This window comes from Gaeumannomyces tritici, assembly GCF_000145635.1.
Source record: "Gaeumannomyces tritici R3-111a-1 unplaced genomic scaffold supercont2.1, whole genome shotgun sequence".
Classification (NCBI taxonomy): Eukaryota; Fungi; Ascomycota; class Sordariomycetes; order Magnaporthales; family Magnaporthaceae; genus Gaeumannomyces; species Gaeumannomyces tritici.
Window position 1 is genome coordinate 2,184,109 of NW_008804545.1, and position 16,473 is coordinate 2,200,581.

Here is a 16,473-nt window from a genome sequence, read left to right on the forward strand (position 1 = left end):
CCCGTACCCGGTACCCGGTACCCCCGGTACCCCCGACCCCCGACCCCCGACCCCCCCCCCCCCCCCCCCCCCCACCCCCAGCCGCCTGTTAGAAGTGCCAGACATGCGCAAAACCTGATGACTTTATGATGCTGGGCTGTCGCTCTATGAGCAATAGCACGGATCTTTTTGTGGTCCAGGGGTTCTCTAGCGGCAGCACGCGCGGGATGGCGATGACCTTGCACGGCAGTGACTTGATGGGATAGCATGGGTTCCCCTCGCGACCTCGCGTTTTCTGTCGCTTTGCCTGGGCTGAACCAGCCTCGCTAAACACTGTTTAGGCGATGTCACCGCATCATTTTTTTTGACGCTTCATTTACGGCAATATGAGATGGCTTACGAGGGATAATGGATGAGAGCAACGGCCGTGTTGCGTTTCATCGGGTATTATTATTAACTAATTCTTGTTTTCAGGATTCAACAAGGCGACAACCAAAGGGCCCCAGGCTTGCCTATTCGGACAACAGGATTCGCTGTATATTTTCGAGCCGTTTCTTTTCATTATCCTGTCGAATCGGAAAGGTGTTTTTGCTTGAACACATGCAGATTATCAACAAAAAAGAGTTCTGTTTTCTGTTTGCACTTGCTTCTTACTACGACCATCGTGAACGCATCTGCGCCGCCCTCCCTATTTTCCACATGGTGACTTGATGAGGGGCAACATATCCACGGTGGAGTGTCAAAATGCGGAGAGAACCCGCCTCCCACATCACAGGCAGAGGCGAGCAAGGAATCACAATCAGCGGCCTAGCTGCAGGTGAGGTGATCGTTAGATCGTCAGTGTGAGTTGGAGTGAAGAAATTCCTATATGTACACATGGCCCGGCTTTCCGTGTTCCCAAAGCTCAAGCCGCAACAGATAGATGGCAGGCAAAAAGCGGAAAGAAACCAAAAAAAAAAACCAACAGCTCTGGACGGGATGGGCCTTTCTTCTCTTCTCCTTCGCTGTTTTGCGGTCGCCGTTGGAGCGAGGACTCGGGTCGACCCGCCCCCCAATAACGACCTCTGTCGTCTGCTCCGACAACGGCATAGGTACGTAGCCACGACCAACGAGGTGGTCTGATGCCCCTCCCCGACGCATGAGCCCCATAGACGGCCATCCCCCGACGACTTCCAGCAGCGGCAGCGGGACAGGGACAGCCAAAAGGCACAAAAGAAAAACAGGAAGAAAAATAGTAAAGTGCGCCCCCCATTTTTGATACCCGCTTCCGTCACGACCCAATGAACCATTAATGACAGAGCGGCTTGGCTAGCCAGCTTTTAAAGCCGATATATAACTCGTACAGACATCATCGCCTATTCATCAAAACGCCCACGGCAGACTCGTCACCGGCTCTGCTTTACGTAACTCTCGCCACTCGCCTAGCAGTCAAACTACGCGGCCGCCATACCCATCGCCCCAGGGCCCATACCTTGCAGGCGGGCCGCTAGCTTGGGGTACTTCTCCTGGACCGTGATTTGGGTCCTGGTGGCTTCTGCGTACGACAGCGCGTTGACCAGCTCACCCTCTGTCCGGGCAAGCTCGGCAGCACGCTCGAACTGCTTGAGGGCCTCGACTACCTTGCCCTGCTGCAACTGGAGCTGGGCCATGGTGGCGACTGCGATGTCACACTCGGGATCAACTTGATTCTCTGTTAGCCAACCAAGCTCTTCTGTATCAGACCAACAAAATGGCTCGAGGGGTTTCATACTAATCAGTGCCTTCTCGCAAAGCTTCTCTGCCTCGTTGAAATCTTGCTTCCATTGGAAGAGAGTGAGAGCCTTGTTGATCAGGGGTAGCACGTTCATGTCGGTGGGCCGCGCTGACTTCTCCAGCTCGATGGCCGTGTCAAACTTCTCTACGGCGTCCTGGAAGCGGTTCTGGTCCATAAGGAGCTCTCCAAAGTAGTTGTAAACCTCCGGGACCTTCTCGAAGTTCTTGACGCAGCGACGGAACGTGGCCATGGAGGATGCGATGGACCCCATCTTGTATTGCGTGACGCCGAGCTGGATGTGAGAAAATATGAAGTCGCGGTCCAAGTCGATGGACTTCTGGTAGTCCTTGGCCGCCTCGGGTAGCTCGCCCTTGATGAAATGGGTTTGCGCCCTGTGGTAGAAGATGTCGGGGTCGCTCTCGTCATGCTCCAGCGCTGTCTCGAAATCGGCCTCGGCCTCGCCCGTCCTACCTATACCAGGGGTTAGGTTGCTGAACCAGTTTCATGCCGGAGAAGGGGGGATAAACTTACCGAGCTCCAAGTACATGCTGGCCCGCTTGATGTACGCCTGGGTCATGGTCGGGTCCAGCTCAACACATTTGGTCAGGTCGGCCAATGCCTCCTCGTGCTTGCCGCGTAGGCACTTGAAGGTACCGCGCATGTTATATGCAAGCGCCTCATACTCTCCTAGGTCGCCGAGCTCCAATGCCTTGTCGAAGGCGGCCGAGGCAGCTTCGTACCTATCTCCGGTCTTCTTGTCCAGCTCCGCGAGACCACGCTGGAGTTGCCCCTTGCCCGTGTCCTCGGCAAGGTCGACCGTGTCCTCCAGGCCGGCGGGACGGGGCTTCGCCCTGAAGCTTTGAAGGTAGTTTCCAATAAAGGTCGGGCTCGGGAGCTTGGGCTCTTTGGTGGCCATGATTTCCTTCGCCTTGGACTCGGCAAACTTCTTCAGCAAGCGCTCGACAGCTTGGGCACTCGAGTCGTTCTTGAAACTGTCGATAATGCAGCTGGCAGTGTAGTCGAGCAGGGACTCGCTGTACTTTTCTAGGTTCTCGTAAGCGGCCGCTCGCCTGTTGAGGGCCTTGACGTAGTCGGGATCAAGGGTGATAGCAGCCGTCGTGTCCTCGACCACCTTCTCCCAGTCCTTCTGGGCGCTGTAGCACGCAGCGCGGTTGGAGTAGTAGACGGGATTCGGCGTGCACATGAGCGCCTTGGTGTAAAGATCGATAGCCTTGGCATAGTCACGGGCGCCGTAGGACTTGTTGCCCGCCTCCTTCAACTTAGCGGCGCGCTGCTTGCGCTCGTCCGGCGAGAGTGTCTCGATCGTCTCCTCGGTTATATCGAGAAAGTCGTCGTCGCTGCTGGCGACGGAAGCGGCTTTCGGGTCGGACAGGCCAGATGTCTTTTTGCCATCCAAGCCCTTGAAATCTGACGACCCCTTTTCGGCAGCGTCCGCTTTCCTCTCGGCCTCCTTTCGTTTCCGGCGCTCCTTCTTGCTTAGCCTTGGGGGTGAGTCGCTCTTGGATCCCTGGGTGCACAGCGCGGGAGAGTTAGCGAAACATGTTCAAAGCGCTGGGCGCATGCCTCTTGCACAAGCAAGCATGTGTCCGAGGAGGCGGCAAGAGTCGGGGCCGCTCCTGCAGCGCAGGGACAGCCAGGGAGGGACGCACCGAGCCATTAACGTAGTAGACGACGCCAGCACCAGTCACAACCACGGCCACTCCGGCAATGGTGTAGACGACGGCTTTGTTGTCAGAAGCCCATGTTGATATCCTGTCCCATAGCGACGAGTCGGTAGGGATCGCGGCGACTGGCGTGGGATTCGCGGGCGGGATCGAGGGGAATTGGCTGGACATGGTGGCACCAAAGAATTAAAGGAATTAGCCGTAAATCGCAGCGACAATGGCCCAGGTCGATGGTCAATTAGGACAGCCCGGCGGGTGGCGTGACGAGGGACTGGAGGGCGAGGAGGGCGAGTACGCTCCGTCGCAAAAGCTGCCAGAGATGAAGGCGGGCTAGATTCCGTGTCGAGGCAGCTTGATGAGGCACGTAATCGTAAACTGCAAAATCGCCTCAGCCCAGCCCAGAGTCTGCTGCGCCATGGCCGAACCACGCGAAAAAATCCGCAAAGCTACCACTAGCCTAAGCAAGGTAGATGGGTGGGGTATCCGACGGCTGCCGCCCAATCATCAGCTCCCAATCGTCGTCACGGCCCCTCATTAGTTGAAAACTGACGTATGGGCCAACACCTCCCGCTAGCAAGCCTCCAATTGCCGCCGCCCGGCCCTGGGGAAAATCATGGTGGCTTTCAACAAGGGAACCACATGTGTTTCTGGGCGTGCTAGGTACACAGATACGGTACCTACGGCACCTGCCTGGATCTTCCATCTATCCCCATAAGCAATTATATTCCCAATCCCCCTCCTGATTCTGAGGCTTCAGGGACTCCGCGAGCTTGCAATAATGGCAGACCAGAGGTTCGAGCTATTCACCTCATTGCGTTATGACCCTCGCCTGATGCCCGTCCCAAGCTTCCATGGCTGTGGAGACAATGGCGGCTGGAACTTCTCAAAGCCCTCGCCCTTGTACATGCTGGATTTCCACCGAGACCGCATGCTGAGGGCTGCAACTCACTGGGGCTGGGCCCGTGCTGTCAATGCTATTGCTGGCGAAGAGGGCTTGGAGAGGTTAGAAGCCTTCATCATGGGTCTCCCCGAACTTGGCGACCGTCCCCTCAGGGTCAAGGTGACCTTATCCAAGGAAGGGCAGTTCGGGTACGAGGCAAATCCAGTGTCAGAAGTTCTTCTGGCGAATCTCTTCCCCACGCTGCTTCCTCCTCCATCAGAGAGCTCCGGGGCCGCTGGCCCAGGCTCCGATGGCGCGCCCGCAAAAGAGCCCGTTTATACAGTCGTAGCCGACCTAGAACAAACGGCCCAGTCAGAATACACACACTATAAAACCACCAAGCGCGACATGTACGACGCTGCAAGACTACGAGCGGGCATCGCGATGCCCGAGAAAGAGGTCCTTCTCGTGAACGCGGCCAACGGGAATATCATGGAGGGAAGCCTGACCACACCGTATCTATGGAGAGGTGGCCGATGGGTGACGCCGCCTGTTACACCCAAGTTCAGTCCTGATAAGGGGAGCGGCGGACAGGACGGAACGACCCGGAGATGGTCGCTAGCAAGGTATTCTCAGCCCACCCAGACCGAAATACATCTCGCCGCCGAAGCCGACTGACAATCTCACGATACTTGCTACAAGGGGCCTCTGTGTTGAAGAGGCCATCAACGCTTCAACCTTGATCGAGGGAGAAGAGTGCTGGATTAGCAACGGCGTCAGGGGATTCATGTTTGGAAGAATATCTCTTGCGACCTAGGAAGAGAGGCGACTCGGTCCCATTCTGCCAGACTGTATCCATGCCATGTTATCAGGACTAGCGTGACGTGCGTTATACGGTGCGCACAGTGAAACAGCCCGGGATTCTTCATTCCGTCAAATCCTAGGCGCCCCAAAGTTGAGACAGTATTGAGGACTCCGCACGCATTACAGCGATGCCGAGCATGGAGCACCCCACGCCCATTACAAAAAAGGTGGCAGTTGTATAGCACGTCCTAAAGATTAAGATTGCTAGTGAGTGCTGTGAGCTTTCCTATTCTTGTTTTTATATTCCTACTATTATTCCCACTAGTATTCCTGTTTTTATTGTTGTTTTTATTCCTTTTTTTATACCTAGTCCTATTCCTATTCTTAAAAGCAACTGCCTTTTTTTTGGTGGGCGTGCACCCCATTGCCTAAGCCTCTCCTACGGCGACACTTCTCTATGATGCAGGTGCAGCCGAATCTTACAGGTTTCCTATTAAATCGGTGTTTCTCGTCCGAGTGAGCACTGGCCTTTCTGCGCGGGTTGCATGTTCCTCGACTCCCCTGGTGGCATATGTTACTTCAGGTTTGACGCATCCGACCGACGTTTAGACGACCAACAGATATATAAAGGCCGTTTTCAAGCAGTGCTTCGCTTCTACAGAACAGTCACTTCCTCCAGCTCCTGTTTGCACATGTTGTTTGCAGGCTCTAAGCACACATTCTTGCTGGATTCATTTGCAGTTCCTGAACTTCAGAATTTAGAGAGAAAGTGGAAAAAATGGCCGAGGACCACGCCGAAACCAAGGAGCACCTCGGGCTCTCCAGAGTCGCGCTCCTCCGGAACCCCACCTATCATCCAAGCGGGACCAAGATATACGTCTCCTTGATGGCTCGCCATGGGTTCAAGCCCACCAAGCCTGGACCATACTGCTACAGGAACCGAATGCATCAGCGAGGCTTGGCGAACGTTCCCGGGGCTGCGGGAGGGCGGGTGCGTATGGAACGAGGTTTGATGAAGGGGGAGGGAGCCGGAGGTGGCTCAGTCAAGCAAATCACGCCAGACGACCAGTGCAGCGACGCCGTGTATCTCTGCGAAGTCGAAGTCGGAACCCCGGCACAGAAGCTCAAGCTAGAGTTCAACACTAGCTCGTCCGAGCTGTGGGTAAGCTTATGCCCATTCACTTACTGTATCAGCTAGCCCGCGTGTGAAATCACGGCCTCTAACGGCAGCTACCGGTCCCGTGTCGACAGGTATGCGCCCCCAGCCAGAACCTTGGATCGGACAGCCCTGGATCGTTCGGTGCCGAGAGATCCACAAGCTATCGCAGCATGAACTCGTCATGGATGGCTAAGGGAGGCGACGGTAGTTCCGCCTCTGGAGGGACTGGTGTCGGCCAAGTCTCTATCGGTGGCCTCCGGGTCAAGGAGCAAGTCATCCAGCTGGCAATGCATATCGAAGGACACCCAGCCCCGAGGGGTGCCGATGGCTGCCTCGGACTCTCCATCCCCCAAACGAAGACGATTACGGAGAATGGTGTGCCGGACCCGCAAGATACGCTCATCACAAACCTGATGTCACGCTCGGAGCTCCCAAAAGATGCGCAGCTCTTCACGGCCGTCTTTGACAGGTCGGGGGACAAGGAGGATGAGGCCTTCTGCACATTTGGGCACATTGACCAGGAAACCCTGAAAGCTGCCGAAGAGGCGGGGGGGTATATCATGGGCTAAAGTTAACAACGAAAAAGAAAACTGGGCTTTCCCGTCCGAGGAAGCCCATGTCCGTGGGTCGGCGCTCTCGCGGGCGGGAAACATGGCGGTCGCGGACACCAGCAGCCCTCTGATCCTGGTCGGCGACGACGTCTGCGAGGCTGGGCCTGACCAGTGGTACGGCGCTCTCCAGTCGCGCGGCGACAATGCCCGTGATATCCTGGGGCTGCCGTTCCTGAGATCTGTTCATGCGGTACGTACGCCCCCCAATCCACCAGCATCTTGCAAGCCACGCGGCTGATAACTAACACGTTCCATCCTTTGCCCACCCGAAGATCTGGGACTATGGCAATTGTCGATTCGGGTGTGTCCCCCGATCTGGCCAGTAGCAGCAGGAGATTCAGGGGTTTGGATCAGGGCGTCTGCCTGGTACTTGGTTTGGGCTCATTTTGTTATGGGGAACGCGCCGGGGTGCACTTAGAGGCGTGTGTGATATAACAACATGACAGAAGGGCAGTAGGTTTGCGAACATGTTTTGCAAGAAATTCCAGTATGCTGGACGTTCGCATTGTGATGAGATTGGCGCGAGGCCTTGGCCTGTGATCTGGGGGATGAAAAGGGGCAGGTACTGGCCAACGGGGCTGACATTTGGTTGTGATCATGGGATATGTCCAACGCTGTGCCAGCCAACGAACCAAGCGAGGCTGCCATGCATCAGAAATGTTGATGCCATCTAGTCGAATCATTTTTTACATCGAAAGGCAGGTAGGCTGCTTGTTGATATGCGGCCCATGACAGCATGAGTGCGGGACCATGACGCACCACCGTGAAGTTGCGCGAGATGCGGTCAATGGAAAAAGGGCCAAGCCCAAAAGCCACTCATCGTGATATTCCAATAATGAAGGAGATGGAATCGAAATTATGATGGGATACAAAGATTCCACAGGGAAAAAAGGGGCCGTGGTGAGAATAAATATAAAAAACGGGCAAATGAGGGCACATGCAAAAAACAATCACGATTGACTAGGACCAGATTCGAACTGATGACTCTTTCGAGATATGTGTTTTCCCTGGTGGGGAAGAGAAGAATCTCTCTTGAAACATACGCCTTAACCACTCGGCCACCTAGCCTGTGCTGATTCATGGTGTGCAACCGCATACCCAAGCCTATGTTCGGTGGAATAGCTCCATCAACCTGCAGCGGCCCACAGAGGTCTGCAGGTCATCACAAGCACCCAGCCTGCCTGGCACCTAGAAGCTTCCATTGAAGCACAATCCGAGTTGATGGATGCCTGCACTTACCTACACAGCTATCCAGGGCCGCCTACTGAGTTGCATCTCTGCCGTTAGCCGACGACCTTGGCATTCCCGACCAAGCCCCGAGGCATGGCAGCCTCTCCCTCGTGCGTATTGAAATTGACGCAAGGTTCAGGCACATACCTCATTCTTATACAGGGATAATAGCGACGGGACAAGAGCATTCTACTCCGGCCGAAAACATGCCCAGTCGCACCCGCATCCGGGATCACCTTGTTTGCCCACACAACTTTTCGGGAATCCTGTGTTCGAGGTCATGCTCGGCACACCGAGCTCTGCCGATATGTTTTCCTCTAGGCGGCTTTTGGACGCTGGGGAAACCTGCTGACTGGCCGGTCAGTGGCATCACATTTCAGCCATGCTCCGATGCTCGGGCAATGAGGCCCCTGGGCCAAACCGAACCTCGTGATGGGTGCGCAGTGAGTTGGCTGGCAGGGGAGGGCCCCAGTTGCCGACAGGGGTGGCCCAGGACAGCACATGGATCTGGAGGCTTGGACCGTCTGGACTCTGGAGTCGGAGTGGCATGCTTGTTGAGCGAGCCGTCTGGACTCACCGGCTCGGCTTGCGAAACGGACGGCTGCTGGTGGGTGGTGCCCACTGCAGCAAGTCGTTTCCTACCCAAGTACAACGTCAAAAGCCACGAAGGACCTATCGATTATATGACAAAGAGCAGACACGAGGGACGGAAGCATATGTGAGTTCCCTATCGTAGCTGCAGTTGGCGGCCATTTGAGAGCCTGGCTTTCTCTCTTTATTTTTATGCATATCCATTCCTTATTGCTCTGCACCTGGCCATTTTGCGTTGCGTGGATTGCCACATTGGAGATCTACCGACGTCGGGTACGACGTGGATGGGCCATCGGCCATCTTGAAGTGGAGGTACATCTAGACAGCCCAGTCGGTACTTTGGTGGGCAAGCTCCTCGAGTCCGCCATTGATCTCGACCCATCCACCACATCAATACCTGATCGGCCCGCCTGCTACCCAACAGGGCCGCGAGGACGAGGCATTGTGGGCGATGGACTGGAACGGGTAGCGCAAGGGTGTGAGAGGGAAGACGTTGGGGGCAAAATGGGGAATAAACACATCGTCATTCCATGGCAAAATGACCAAGAGCTGCTCGGTCGGATAGAGAGCTCCAGCTGCTTGCATTACGTGAGGGATGTACCTGGGCCAGCTCAAAGAAGGTACTAGTTGACCTCTCTAGGCGACTCGATGCTTTGCTGGCGGCGCGGGTGGTGCGAGCCTGGCCCCATAACTCCGTGCGCAGCGAAGTAAACTCCAGCAGCCGCCAACTGCCTGCCACCGCACATGCACCAAGCCGACCCGGGCCCATCTTGGCTGTGCTGGCTCGCCAGTCCCAACCCCAAAACCATCGATCACATAAATCCCATCAAAAATCATCCTCCGCACCACTACGCCACGCCGCCCACATCCTCCCGTCGTCTGCCATTTGGACGTCGACGTCAACCACGAGGGTTTCCGGCTCCTGGTTTCTCGCTGCGGAGTGCAAGCAAGGCTTTTGCTAGTCTGGCTTCCCCATCGTATTTCCTTCGTTTCGCCTGGCTCCCTGGCTCCTCTCTCTCTTCGGTTGCTATTTTTTTCTTGCTCTCTTTTTCTTTGCCACACTGCCTCCGGCAGCTGCCGCCCTGCGTCTTTAATTCCACTGTATTTGTTGTCACCCACGAGCTTCTCCTGTTTTTGTTTCCCGCCATCTCCCTCACACCGTCCCAGACCGCAGGGCGGTTGCTACTCTTCATCCCCTCCAGGAACCCCTAGCTCGACAGCTATCGCCCGCATCGCCACCGCATGACCTTGGAGTAAACGCAGACTCATCACCGCACGTCTGGGCTGCGCTCCCTCTGCCACGAGCCACCACCGGCATAATGGCTGCTCCTCCCCGGCGCAGAAGACTCCCAGGCCACCGCAGGCGCGTCGAGGATGAGGGAGAAGACGAGGGCGGCCCCGAAGCCCTTGACCTGCTCGATGACGACTCCCTGACGGAAGGGTCTGTGGTCACCGAGGACCACGGCGCCGCCGATGACAGTGACACAAGCAACGTTGATGAGGCTTCGCCCACCTCGCCCAATGCCCGGAAGGCGGTGGGGAATGGCATGGCCCGCCAAGGCCGCGGAAAACCATCCGAGCTGGCGGACAAGACTGCTCGGGCCACCGTCACCGATACCGAGATCATGCTGAACGGGCTGTCACTCAATGACAGCACCGCACCGGCGCAAGAGATGCGTTTCGACGATCTGCACACGCCTCCTACCAAGTCTTCAGCTCCAATCGTCGTGAGCTCGGCCTCGAGGCCTCCTTCGCAAAACACACACCCGGAGCCCCCTTACGAACGCCGCCGCAGAGAGCATGAGGAGTACCGGAGGAAGCGGGATGAGGACCCCGCCTTTGTACCCAACAGGGGGGCTTTCTTCATGCATGATCACCGCGGAGCCGGTCCGTCCGCCAACGGCTTCCGTCCCTTCTCCAGAGGTGGCGGCCGAGGAGGCCGGGGTCGCGGCGGCTTCATAAACCAGGGCCAAGGCCACATCCCCTTCGTCAACCCCGGACAGCAGATGGGTAATGTCTCGGACCCTACGACCAACGCCCCTTGGGCGCACGATATGCACGAAGCCGTGGCAACCGAGCCCATGGCCACCTCTAATCCCCGCCATACGCAGTACGTATTCAACAACGGCGAGGGGCCCCTCAACGGGAACAACTCTATCCCTCGTCGCCAGCCCAACCCACAGCCGATCAACCGAACACTATCGACCGAAAGGCATATCGGAAATGCTCAAGTCCGCGTCTTCTTGCCGCCCATGAAGGAGCCTCTCGTTTTCTCGGGCGTCGCCATGAAGCAATACACCAAGCTGCCCGACCACCGGCCCCCCCTCCGTCGCGATAAGCCTGTCCGGATCTCCCTACCTGACTTCCCACCGCGCTACATCTTCCCTGCCATCGACAGATCTTTCATCTTCATACCTAGGGCGATGCGGCCGAACCAGCAACGCATGCGGGGTAAGCCGAGGTCGGTCTTCGGCTCCGTCGGCGGCTTCTCGAGGCGGACGAGTATATATGGTGGCGGTGGCAGCTTCTACGGCAGCATGTACTCGCCTAGCATCGCCATGAGCAGGCGCTCATCCATTACGCACGACATGGGCCGCGACTACATAATCTCGCCCACCGGTTCCACCATATCGAGGCCCCCTCTTCCTCTTGACACCTCGAGGCAGCCAGTGGTCCGCCTTCCCCCGACTGTTCCCTTTGAGCAGCAGCTGTCGCCCCAGGGGCCAATCCCTCCCGTGGATGCCGTCGCCCCTGCGGTTTATGCCGAGGGTGATGGATCGGTAGTCGCCGGGGAGACCTCTATCAACGACCTCCCCCAACCTCAGGTTCACCCCCTGCCGCAGAAGCCCAACTTCCAAGAAAGCCGCCCTGCCACTCTGCCGATGCACCAGCCGCGCCCTCAGAAGGCCGTCTCGGTGGAGTCGATCGAGTCTCCTACCATGTCTCTGAACCCGCCGCAGCCATACCAGCAGGCCTTCCACCAGCAGGTCCCTGTGCAGGTCTCGAACAACCTGGGCCAGGACTCGCACCACAGACATCCGTCGTACCCGTCCCAGCACTCGACTGGAACACCACTGTCGCAGATCCCGGAGCGCGCCATCCACGCGGCGCCCTTCCAGCCCAATGTTTACTCACAACAGCCGCAACCACAACAGCAGGGCTTCTACGGGCAGCCGCCGTATCCCATGATGCAGCCGCAGCCTGGATACTTCTACCCTCCCGCACCCAACTACGGCGGGGCTATCCCGCCCTCTGCGGCAGCGCCCGTATTCGTTCCTGGCGCCCAGCCACCGCCACAGGCCCACCAGCAACCCCATGGCATGGGTCAACCGGGCCATGGTGACGTCGGGGCTGTGCCACACCCCAACGGTGCGGCGCCTGGCAACCCCAACTTGATCTCGCAGGAGATCAACGGAACCTTTTACTTTTACGACGCCTCCCAGCTACCCGCCGTCTCTGGGTATCCATCATACGGCGGTCAGCCGTTTGTTCCTGTTGGTATGCCTGCAATGATGGCACCAAGCCCTGACGGATTCTACTACCCTCCAGGCCCTGCTGGCATGATGTACTACCATCAGTAGTTCTAGGTCGCCGGTGGCGCCAGAATATTGCTGTTGCTTTGCACGGCCCATATTCTATATACTCACATTTTTAATTCAGCCGCCCACGTCCCCATGCATCTACCTTGATTCTTTCTGCCCGCCGGCGTCCGTTATCCTATTCTCCCACTCGCTTGTATTGTCTCCTCTGCGCCGCGCGTGGCTTCTAAAACCGGTGGACCGCTCCATGTGTCTGCTTCCTCTCATGCATTACTCGTCGAGGAGTTCCTGCCTCGGTTTTCTGTTTCTTAGTCTCCTGGTCTCTACCTAGGCTCGGTGGGTTGGCTTTGGTTCTCATGATATGGATGGTGGTCCGGAATGGCTAGTCATTGATTTGTCTCCTTTATGTTTGTTTGGTTCTCGCTCGGGAGTCGTCCGGTTTTTTTTTTTGGTACCCTTTGTCTGTCTATCATTTTTTTTTTCAATTTGCTCCCTCGTTCAATCTCTGTGCTTTCGCCCCATATCTTTCGACTTGGGCGGAGTACTGTTGTGCGCTGCGACGATTAGGGCTTCTTTCATTGCAGCGTTGCACATGTCTTTTGGAACTAGGAGAAATGCCGACGAGGGATGGAGTGTCAGGACATTGAAAAGTTTGCCTCTTGTTTCGGTCCAGTGCATTAGATGAAAGGAGGGGAGTATGCCTGAACCAACGGCCAGAGATGCGGGTAGGGGGGACTTCGAATACCAGGAGCAACGCAACCTGAAATATCGCCATCTCTAACTCTTCTTCCTGCGGCTTGACGATAGCTTAATCCATTCTAGACGCTTTTCTTTTCGACCCAGGCAGGGGCTTCGGGGGTGTCCAACAGTCGGGCAGGGCTGTTTTGCATCCCCCCGACCCAATGCACACAACGTTATCACTCATGGTCGACGTCGACATCTCCTTTGCGCACCTGTTTTGCTGCCTGCTCTTTTTGCACAATCTTTATTCTTTAATTTTCTCCTTTTGGGCGGCACTTCTCATTTCATATTCTTAACATCCACCACTTAGTTCTAAATTCATGTTTATAAGTTTAGGCCCAGTCGCACCGCCCCAAATATGTCCCCTCAGTACCAGTACCAAAGATATCTGGCTGAAGCCTATCATCTGCTTGATCTTTTAATTCTGTCGTGGTCGGTATTCCCGTAAATTTCCGAGATGCGTACACATGAACAGTTCCTACACTGTTGTTGAATTGACCCTTATGAACTCTTCTAATCTCGAAAAACAGGGGCATACACGGTAGATGACGAGATGAAACCCTCGGGGGCGTTTTATGATTTATCGCATTTGAAAGATGCCTGGAAGTCATCGTGGAGACGGTAATTTCGGATGTCTGGTCGTTTTCCAGGGTTCTCGAGAACTGGACACGTGCAGCACTGATGCTGGAAATCGAGGTTGAGCTGGTCTCACAGCCCCAGACGGGGGCCGCCTGTCAGGATCCAGAATCCATCGTCCGAGAGTGGGCAGCGCGGCCAGGCTCACTTCGACTTACAACTTAACCAATGGTCATCTACCAACATAATTCACTTGTATCTGGTATCGACCTACCCATCTGTTTAATTGAGCATAGGAAGAGCTCGGTTCCACCTGGCGCTTCCTCTCTCGAGTCATCCGCTAGCTGTAGGGGGTGATGCAAAGACACCTATCCAGGCAGGCAAAACCCACTCATCATCCAACTGGCATCATAAACACACCCGCGGACACTCGGCGCGATTTCTCACTGGCCGATCATGGAAGATAACACGTCCAAGCCTGGCGGCATCGTGGTGATCTCGGGCGGAACCGCCGCCAATTTTCTGGTGGACGTCTTCAACCTCATCATCCAAAAGCGAAGCTGTCCGCTCAGCTATGTCATCCCCATCAGCGACAACGGCGGAAGCTCCTCGGAGCTCATCCGTGTGTTTGGAGGCCCAAGTGAGTAGAAGAAGAAGAAGAAGTACCTACCCCAGAAGGTAAATAGCCCAAATCATTGTCATTTATAGGCCGCTGACCAGAATGCATGAGGACTAAGGCGTGGGCGACATACGGAGTAAGTGTCCCCTCCCCCAGCCGTGGCCCCTGATGCCAACCCAAAACGGTCTTCACATGCGGGCATCAGACGATTTCTCGATCAGCAAGTGATATATGTGCAGGCCATCTGACCCCCACGTGTCCGCGCGGATTCCGACAGGTCGCCTGGTACGGCTGATCCCCAGCCAGACCGACAATGGAGACGAGGAAAACACGGCGCTCCGAGCCCTGTTTGAGCATAGACTGTCGGCGGACCCGACTCAGGCCAAGGCCGAATGGCTCGAGATCGTGGAGGGGAGCCATCTCCTGTGGAGCTTCGTCTCGAGCCCCAAGCGGGAGCTCATCCGGTCGGTGCTGAACACGCTGAACCTGGAGATCGTCAAGCGCTCCAGGCCGACGTCACTGTTCAACTTTTCCAAGGCCAGCGTTGGGAACATGTTCCTCACCGGGTGAGATTTTTTTTTTTTACTCGGTGTCGCGGGTGTCGATGGGGGGCTCCTTACGCGCACAGTTTCAGGACACTTACACACACTCGACGACTGGCACAGGGCACGCATCTTCTCGGGCTCGTTCGAGGCGGCGATATACCTCTTGTCCATAATATGCCGCATCCCGACGTCAATCTCGGTGCTGCCCTCCATCAACTCCAACTTTACGCACCACATCGCGGCCTCCCTCGAGGACGGCACGACGCTGACCGGGCAGGTGGCGATATCGCACCCCTCGGAGCCGACGGCCGTGCCAGACGCCGGGGGTGCCTCGGGCGTCGGGACGGCGTTTGGGGGAGGGGCGGCGGCGGCGGCGATTGCGGCCGAGGACGCGACGCTGCCCGGGTCGCTGTCGGCGCTGCGGTCGCCCAACATCAGCTTCAGCAAGGACGACGAGGAGGACCTGCCGGCGCGCATCGGGCGCGTGTGGTACATCAACCCCTACGGGCACGAGATCTGGCCCGTGGCGAACCCAAAGGCGCTGGCGGCGCTGCGGGCGTGCGACACGGTCGTCTATAGCATCGGCAGCCTCTACACCAGCATCATCCCCAACCTCATCCTGCGCGGTGTCGGGGCCGCCATCGCGGGGGACGCCGCCGGCGGGGGAAGAGACGGCGGCAGCGGCGAGGTGGCGGTGACGACGGCGGCGGCGCGCAGGAAGGTCCTGATCCTCAACGCCACTGTGGACCGCGAGACTGGCCCGCGGTCGGACCCCATGGACGCGGTCGACTTCGTCAAGGCGCTGGCGTGCGCAGCGGCCAGCAGCCTACAGGCGGCCGTCATGTCCACGGCCGACGTGGCCGACGACGAGATCCGGCGTTACGTCACGCATCTGGTGTACCTGGACAGGGGTGAGGGCGGGGGCCACCAACAACACCTCAAGGCTGGTGGCGACGGCCCCCGCGTGGAGCTGGCGCCGGTGGTGGACGAGGCAGCGCTCGCGGCCCTGGGCATCAGCTGCCTAAAAGTTAGGGGCAGGCTGGTTCGTACCGGTGGCGGCTCTGGCGCCGCTGTGCCGAGGTACGACGAGGACGAGCTAGCGGCCGCCTTGGAGGCGATCATGGATTCGGCCCTTTGAAGGCGCCTGCCCTGCCTGTGTGTATAGATGATGGGTAGGTCGTATTCATTGTGGAGGAAAGTTGAGGCATGATATACAGCTATGGTGTCGTGGTTAGGTGGTGATGCGCCAATGAGGCTACTAGAATCGTATAATAGTTCCCGTCTATGTAGCTAGGTGGGTACCTGATACCTCGGTAGGTCACTAGGGTGATACTAAGGGCGCATAGGGCGAAAACGCCCGGCCCATTACCTCATTGGTGTCAGCACAGCTCTCTCGGACCCTGCTGGTCTACCCGCCTAGACTCGCAAGCTCGACTCGGAGAGGCTGTCAACATGACACCAAGCATGCACACAGATGGGTAAATGCGGGGGCACCTACCATAGGCAGGCAGGCCATTAGTTTTTACATGACCGTGCGTCTATTCTATCCCACTTTCCTGTTGGTTGGCTCAGACGGCGTCTCGACCAAAGCATGTTTGCATTGTGCATCGAACGGACGGATCGGATGCTTGCGAGAGGGGCTGGCGGTAGGCGTGCCCCGAGCGAGGCCTTGCCTTACCGTTTTTTTTTGTTGTGCTCCAGCGTGCGTCCCCCCGAACGGCTTGGCGATGATGTAAGTGGGCTGGGGGGGGGGGGGGGGTG

At 57.0% G+C, this 16,473-nt stretch overlaps 6 protein-coding genes and 1 non-coding gene across 7 annotated transcripts; 4 read left to right on the top strand and 3 right to left on the bottom strand.

Moving 5' to 3' along the window:
• Window positions 1-849: 849 nt before the first annotated feature.
• On the bottom strand, window positions 850-3,824 carry GGTG_00694 (mitochondrial import receptor subunit tom-70). Its single transcript, XM_009218445.1, has 4 exons — window positions 3,403-3,824; window positions 2,264-3,260; window positions 1,730-2,203; window positions 850-1,660 (listed from the first exon to the last, which is right to left on the bottom strand). The coding sequence occupies exons 1-4, from the start codon at window positions 3,586-3,588 to the stop codon at window positions 1,413-1,415; spliced, it is 1,905 nt and encodes a 634-aa protein (XP_009216709.1). The 5' UTR covers window positions 3,589-3,824; the 3' UTR covers window positions 850-1,412.
• A 230-nt stretch (window positions 3,825-4,054) lies between these two features.
• On the top strand, window positions 4,055-5,826 carry GGTG_00695 (hypothetical protein). The gene is made up of 2 exons (XM_009218446.1): window positions 4,055-4,923; window positions 5,000-5,826. The coding sequence occupies exons 1-2, from the start codon at window positions 4,196-4,198 to the stop codon at window positions 5,112-5,114; spliced, it is 843 nt and encodes a 280-aa protein (XP_009216710.1). The 5' UTR covers window positions 4,055-4,195; the 3' UTR covers window positions 5,115-5,826.
• GGTG_00696 (aspartic endopeptidase) lies at window positions 5,826-6,968 on the top strand. The gene is made up of 2 exons (XM_009218447.1): window positions 5,826-6,263; window positions 6,353-6,968. The coding sequence occupies exons 1-2, from the start codon at window positions 5,880-5,882 to the stop codon at window positions 6,827-6,829; spliced, it is 861 nt and encodes a 286-aa protein (XP_009216711.1). The 5' UTR covers window positions 5,826-5,879; the 3' UTR covers window positions 6,830-6,968.
• An 860-nt stretch (window positions 6,969-7,828) lies between these two features.
• GGTG_20007 lies at window positions 7,829-7,939 on the bottom strand. The gene has a single exon. It is a non-coding gene; the product is annotated as a tRNA-Leu (tRNA).
• A 776-nt stretch (window positions 7,940-8,715) lies between these two features.
• GGTG_00697 (hypothetical protein) lies at window positions 8,716-9,461 on the bottom strand (the record flags this gene model as incomplete). Its single annotated transcript, XM_009218448.1, has 1 exon — window positions 8,716-9,461. The coding sequence occupies one exon, from the start codon at window positions 9,459-9,461 to the stop codon at window positions 9,216-9,218; it is 246 nt and encodes an 81-aa protein (XP_009216712.1). The 3' UTR covers window positions 8,716-9,215.
• Window positions 9,462-10,011: 550 nt separating this feature from the next.
• On the top strand, window positions 10,012-12,273 carry GGTG_00698 (hypothetical protein; the record flags this gene model as incomplete). Its single annotated transcript, XM_009218449.1, has 1 exon — window positions 10,012-12,273. The coding sequence occupies one exon, from the start codon at window positions 10,012-10,014 to the stop codon at window positions 12,271-12,273; it is 2,262 nt and encodes a 753-aa protein (XP_009216713.1).
• Window positions 12,274-14,004: 1,731 nt separating this feature from the next.
• On the top strand, window positions 14,005-15,850 carry GGTG_00699 (hypothetical protein; the record flags this gene model as incomplete). The annotated part of the gene is made up of 4 exons (XM_009218450.1): window positions 14,005-14,188; window positions 14,286-14,303; window positions 14,445-14,733; window positions 14,833-15,850. The coding sequence occupies 4 exons, from the start codon at window positions 14,005-14,007 to the stop codon at window positions 15,848-15,850; spliced, it is 1,509 nt and encodes a 502-aa protein (XP_009216714.1).
• Between the last annotated feature and the right edge of the window lie 623 nt (window positions 15,851-16,473).

What these genes read in the sequence shown, in the direction of transcription:
- GGTG_00696 (XM_009218447.1), top strand. Translation starts at nt 5,880, where the DNA reads ATGGCCGAGGACCACGCCGAAACCAAGGAGCACCTCGGGCTCTCCAGA. An exon ending in CTAGCTCGTCCGAGCTGTGG is followed by an intron (nt 6,264 to 6,352) that starts GTAAGCTTATGC and finishes CCGTGTCGACAG; the next exon opens with GTATGCGCCCCCAGCCAGAA.
- GGTG_00694 (XM_009218445.1), bottom strand. Translation starts at nt 3,588, where the DNA reads ATGTCCAGCCAATTCCCCTCGATCCCGCCCGCGAATCCCACGCCAGTC. An exon ending in TCTACTACGTTAATGGCTCG is followed by an intron (nt 3,261 to 3,402) that starts GTGCGTCCCTCC and finishes CTGTGCACCCAG; the next exon opens with GGATCCAAGAGCGACTCACC. An exon ending in CAGCATGTACTTGGAGCTCG is followed by an intron (nt 2,204 to 2,263) that starts GTAAGTTTATCC and finishes CCCCTGGTATAG; the next exon opens with GTAGGACGGGCGAGGCCGAG.
- GGTG_00695 (XM_009218446.1), top strand. Translation starts at nt 4,196, where the DNA reads ATGGCAGACCAGAGGTTCGAGCTATTCACCTCATTGCGTTATGACCCT. An exon ending in CGGAGATGGTCGCTAGCAAG is followed by an intron (nt 4,924 to 4,999) that starts GTATTCTCAGCC and finishes ACTTGCTACAAG; the next exon opens with GGGCCTCTGTGTTGAAGAGG.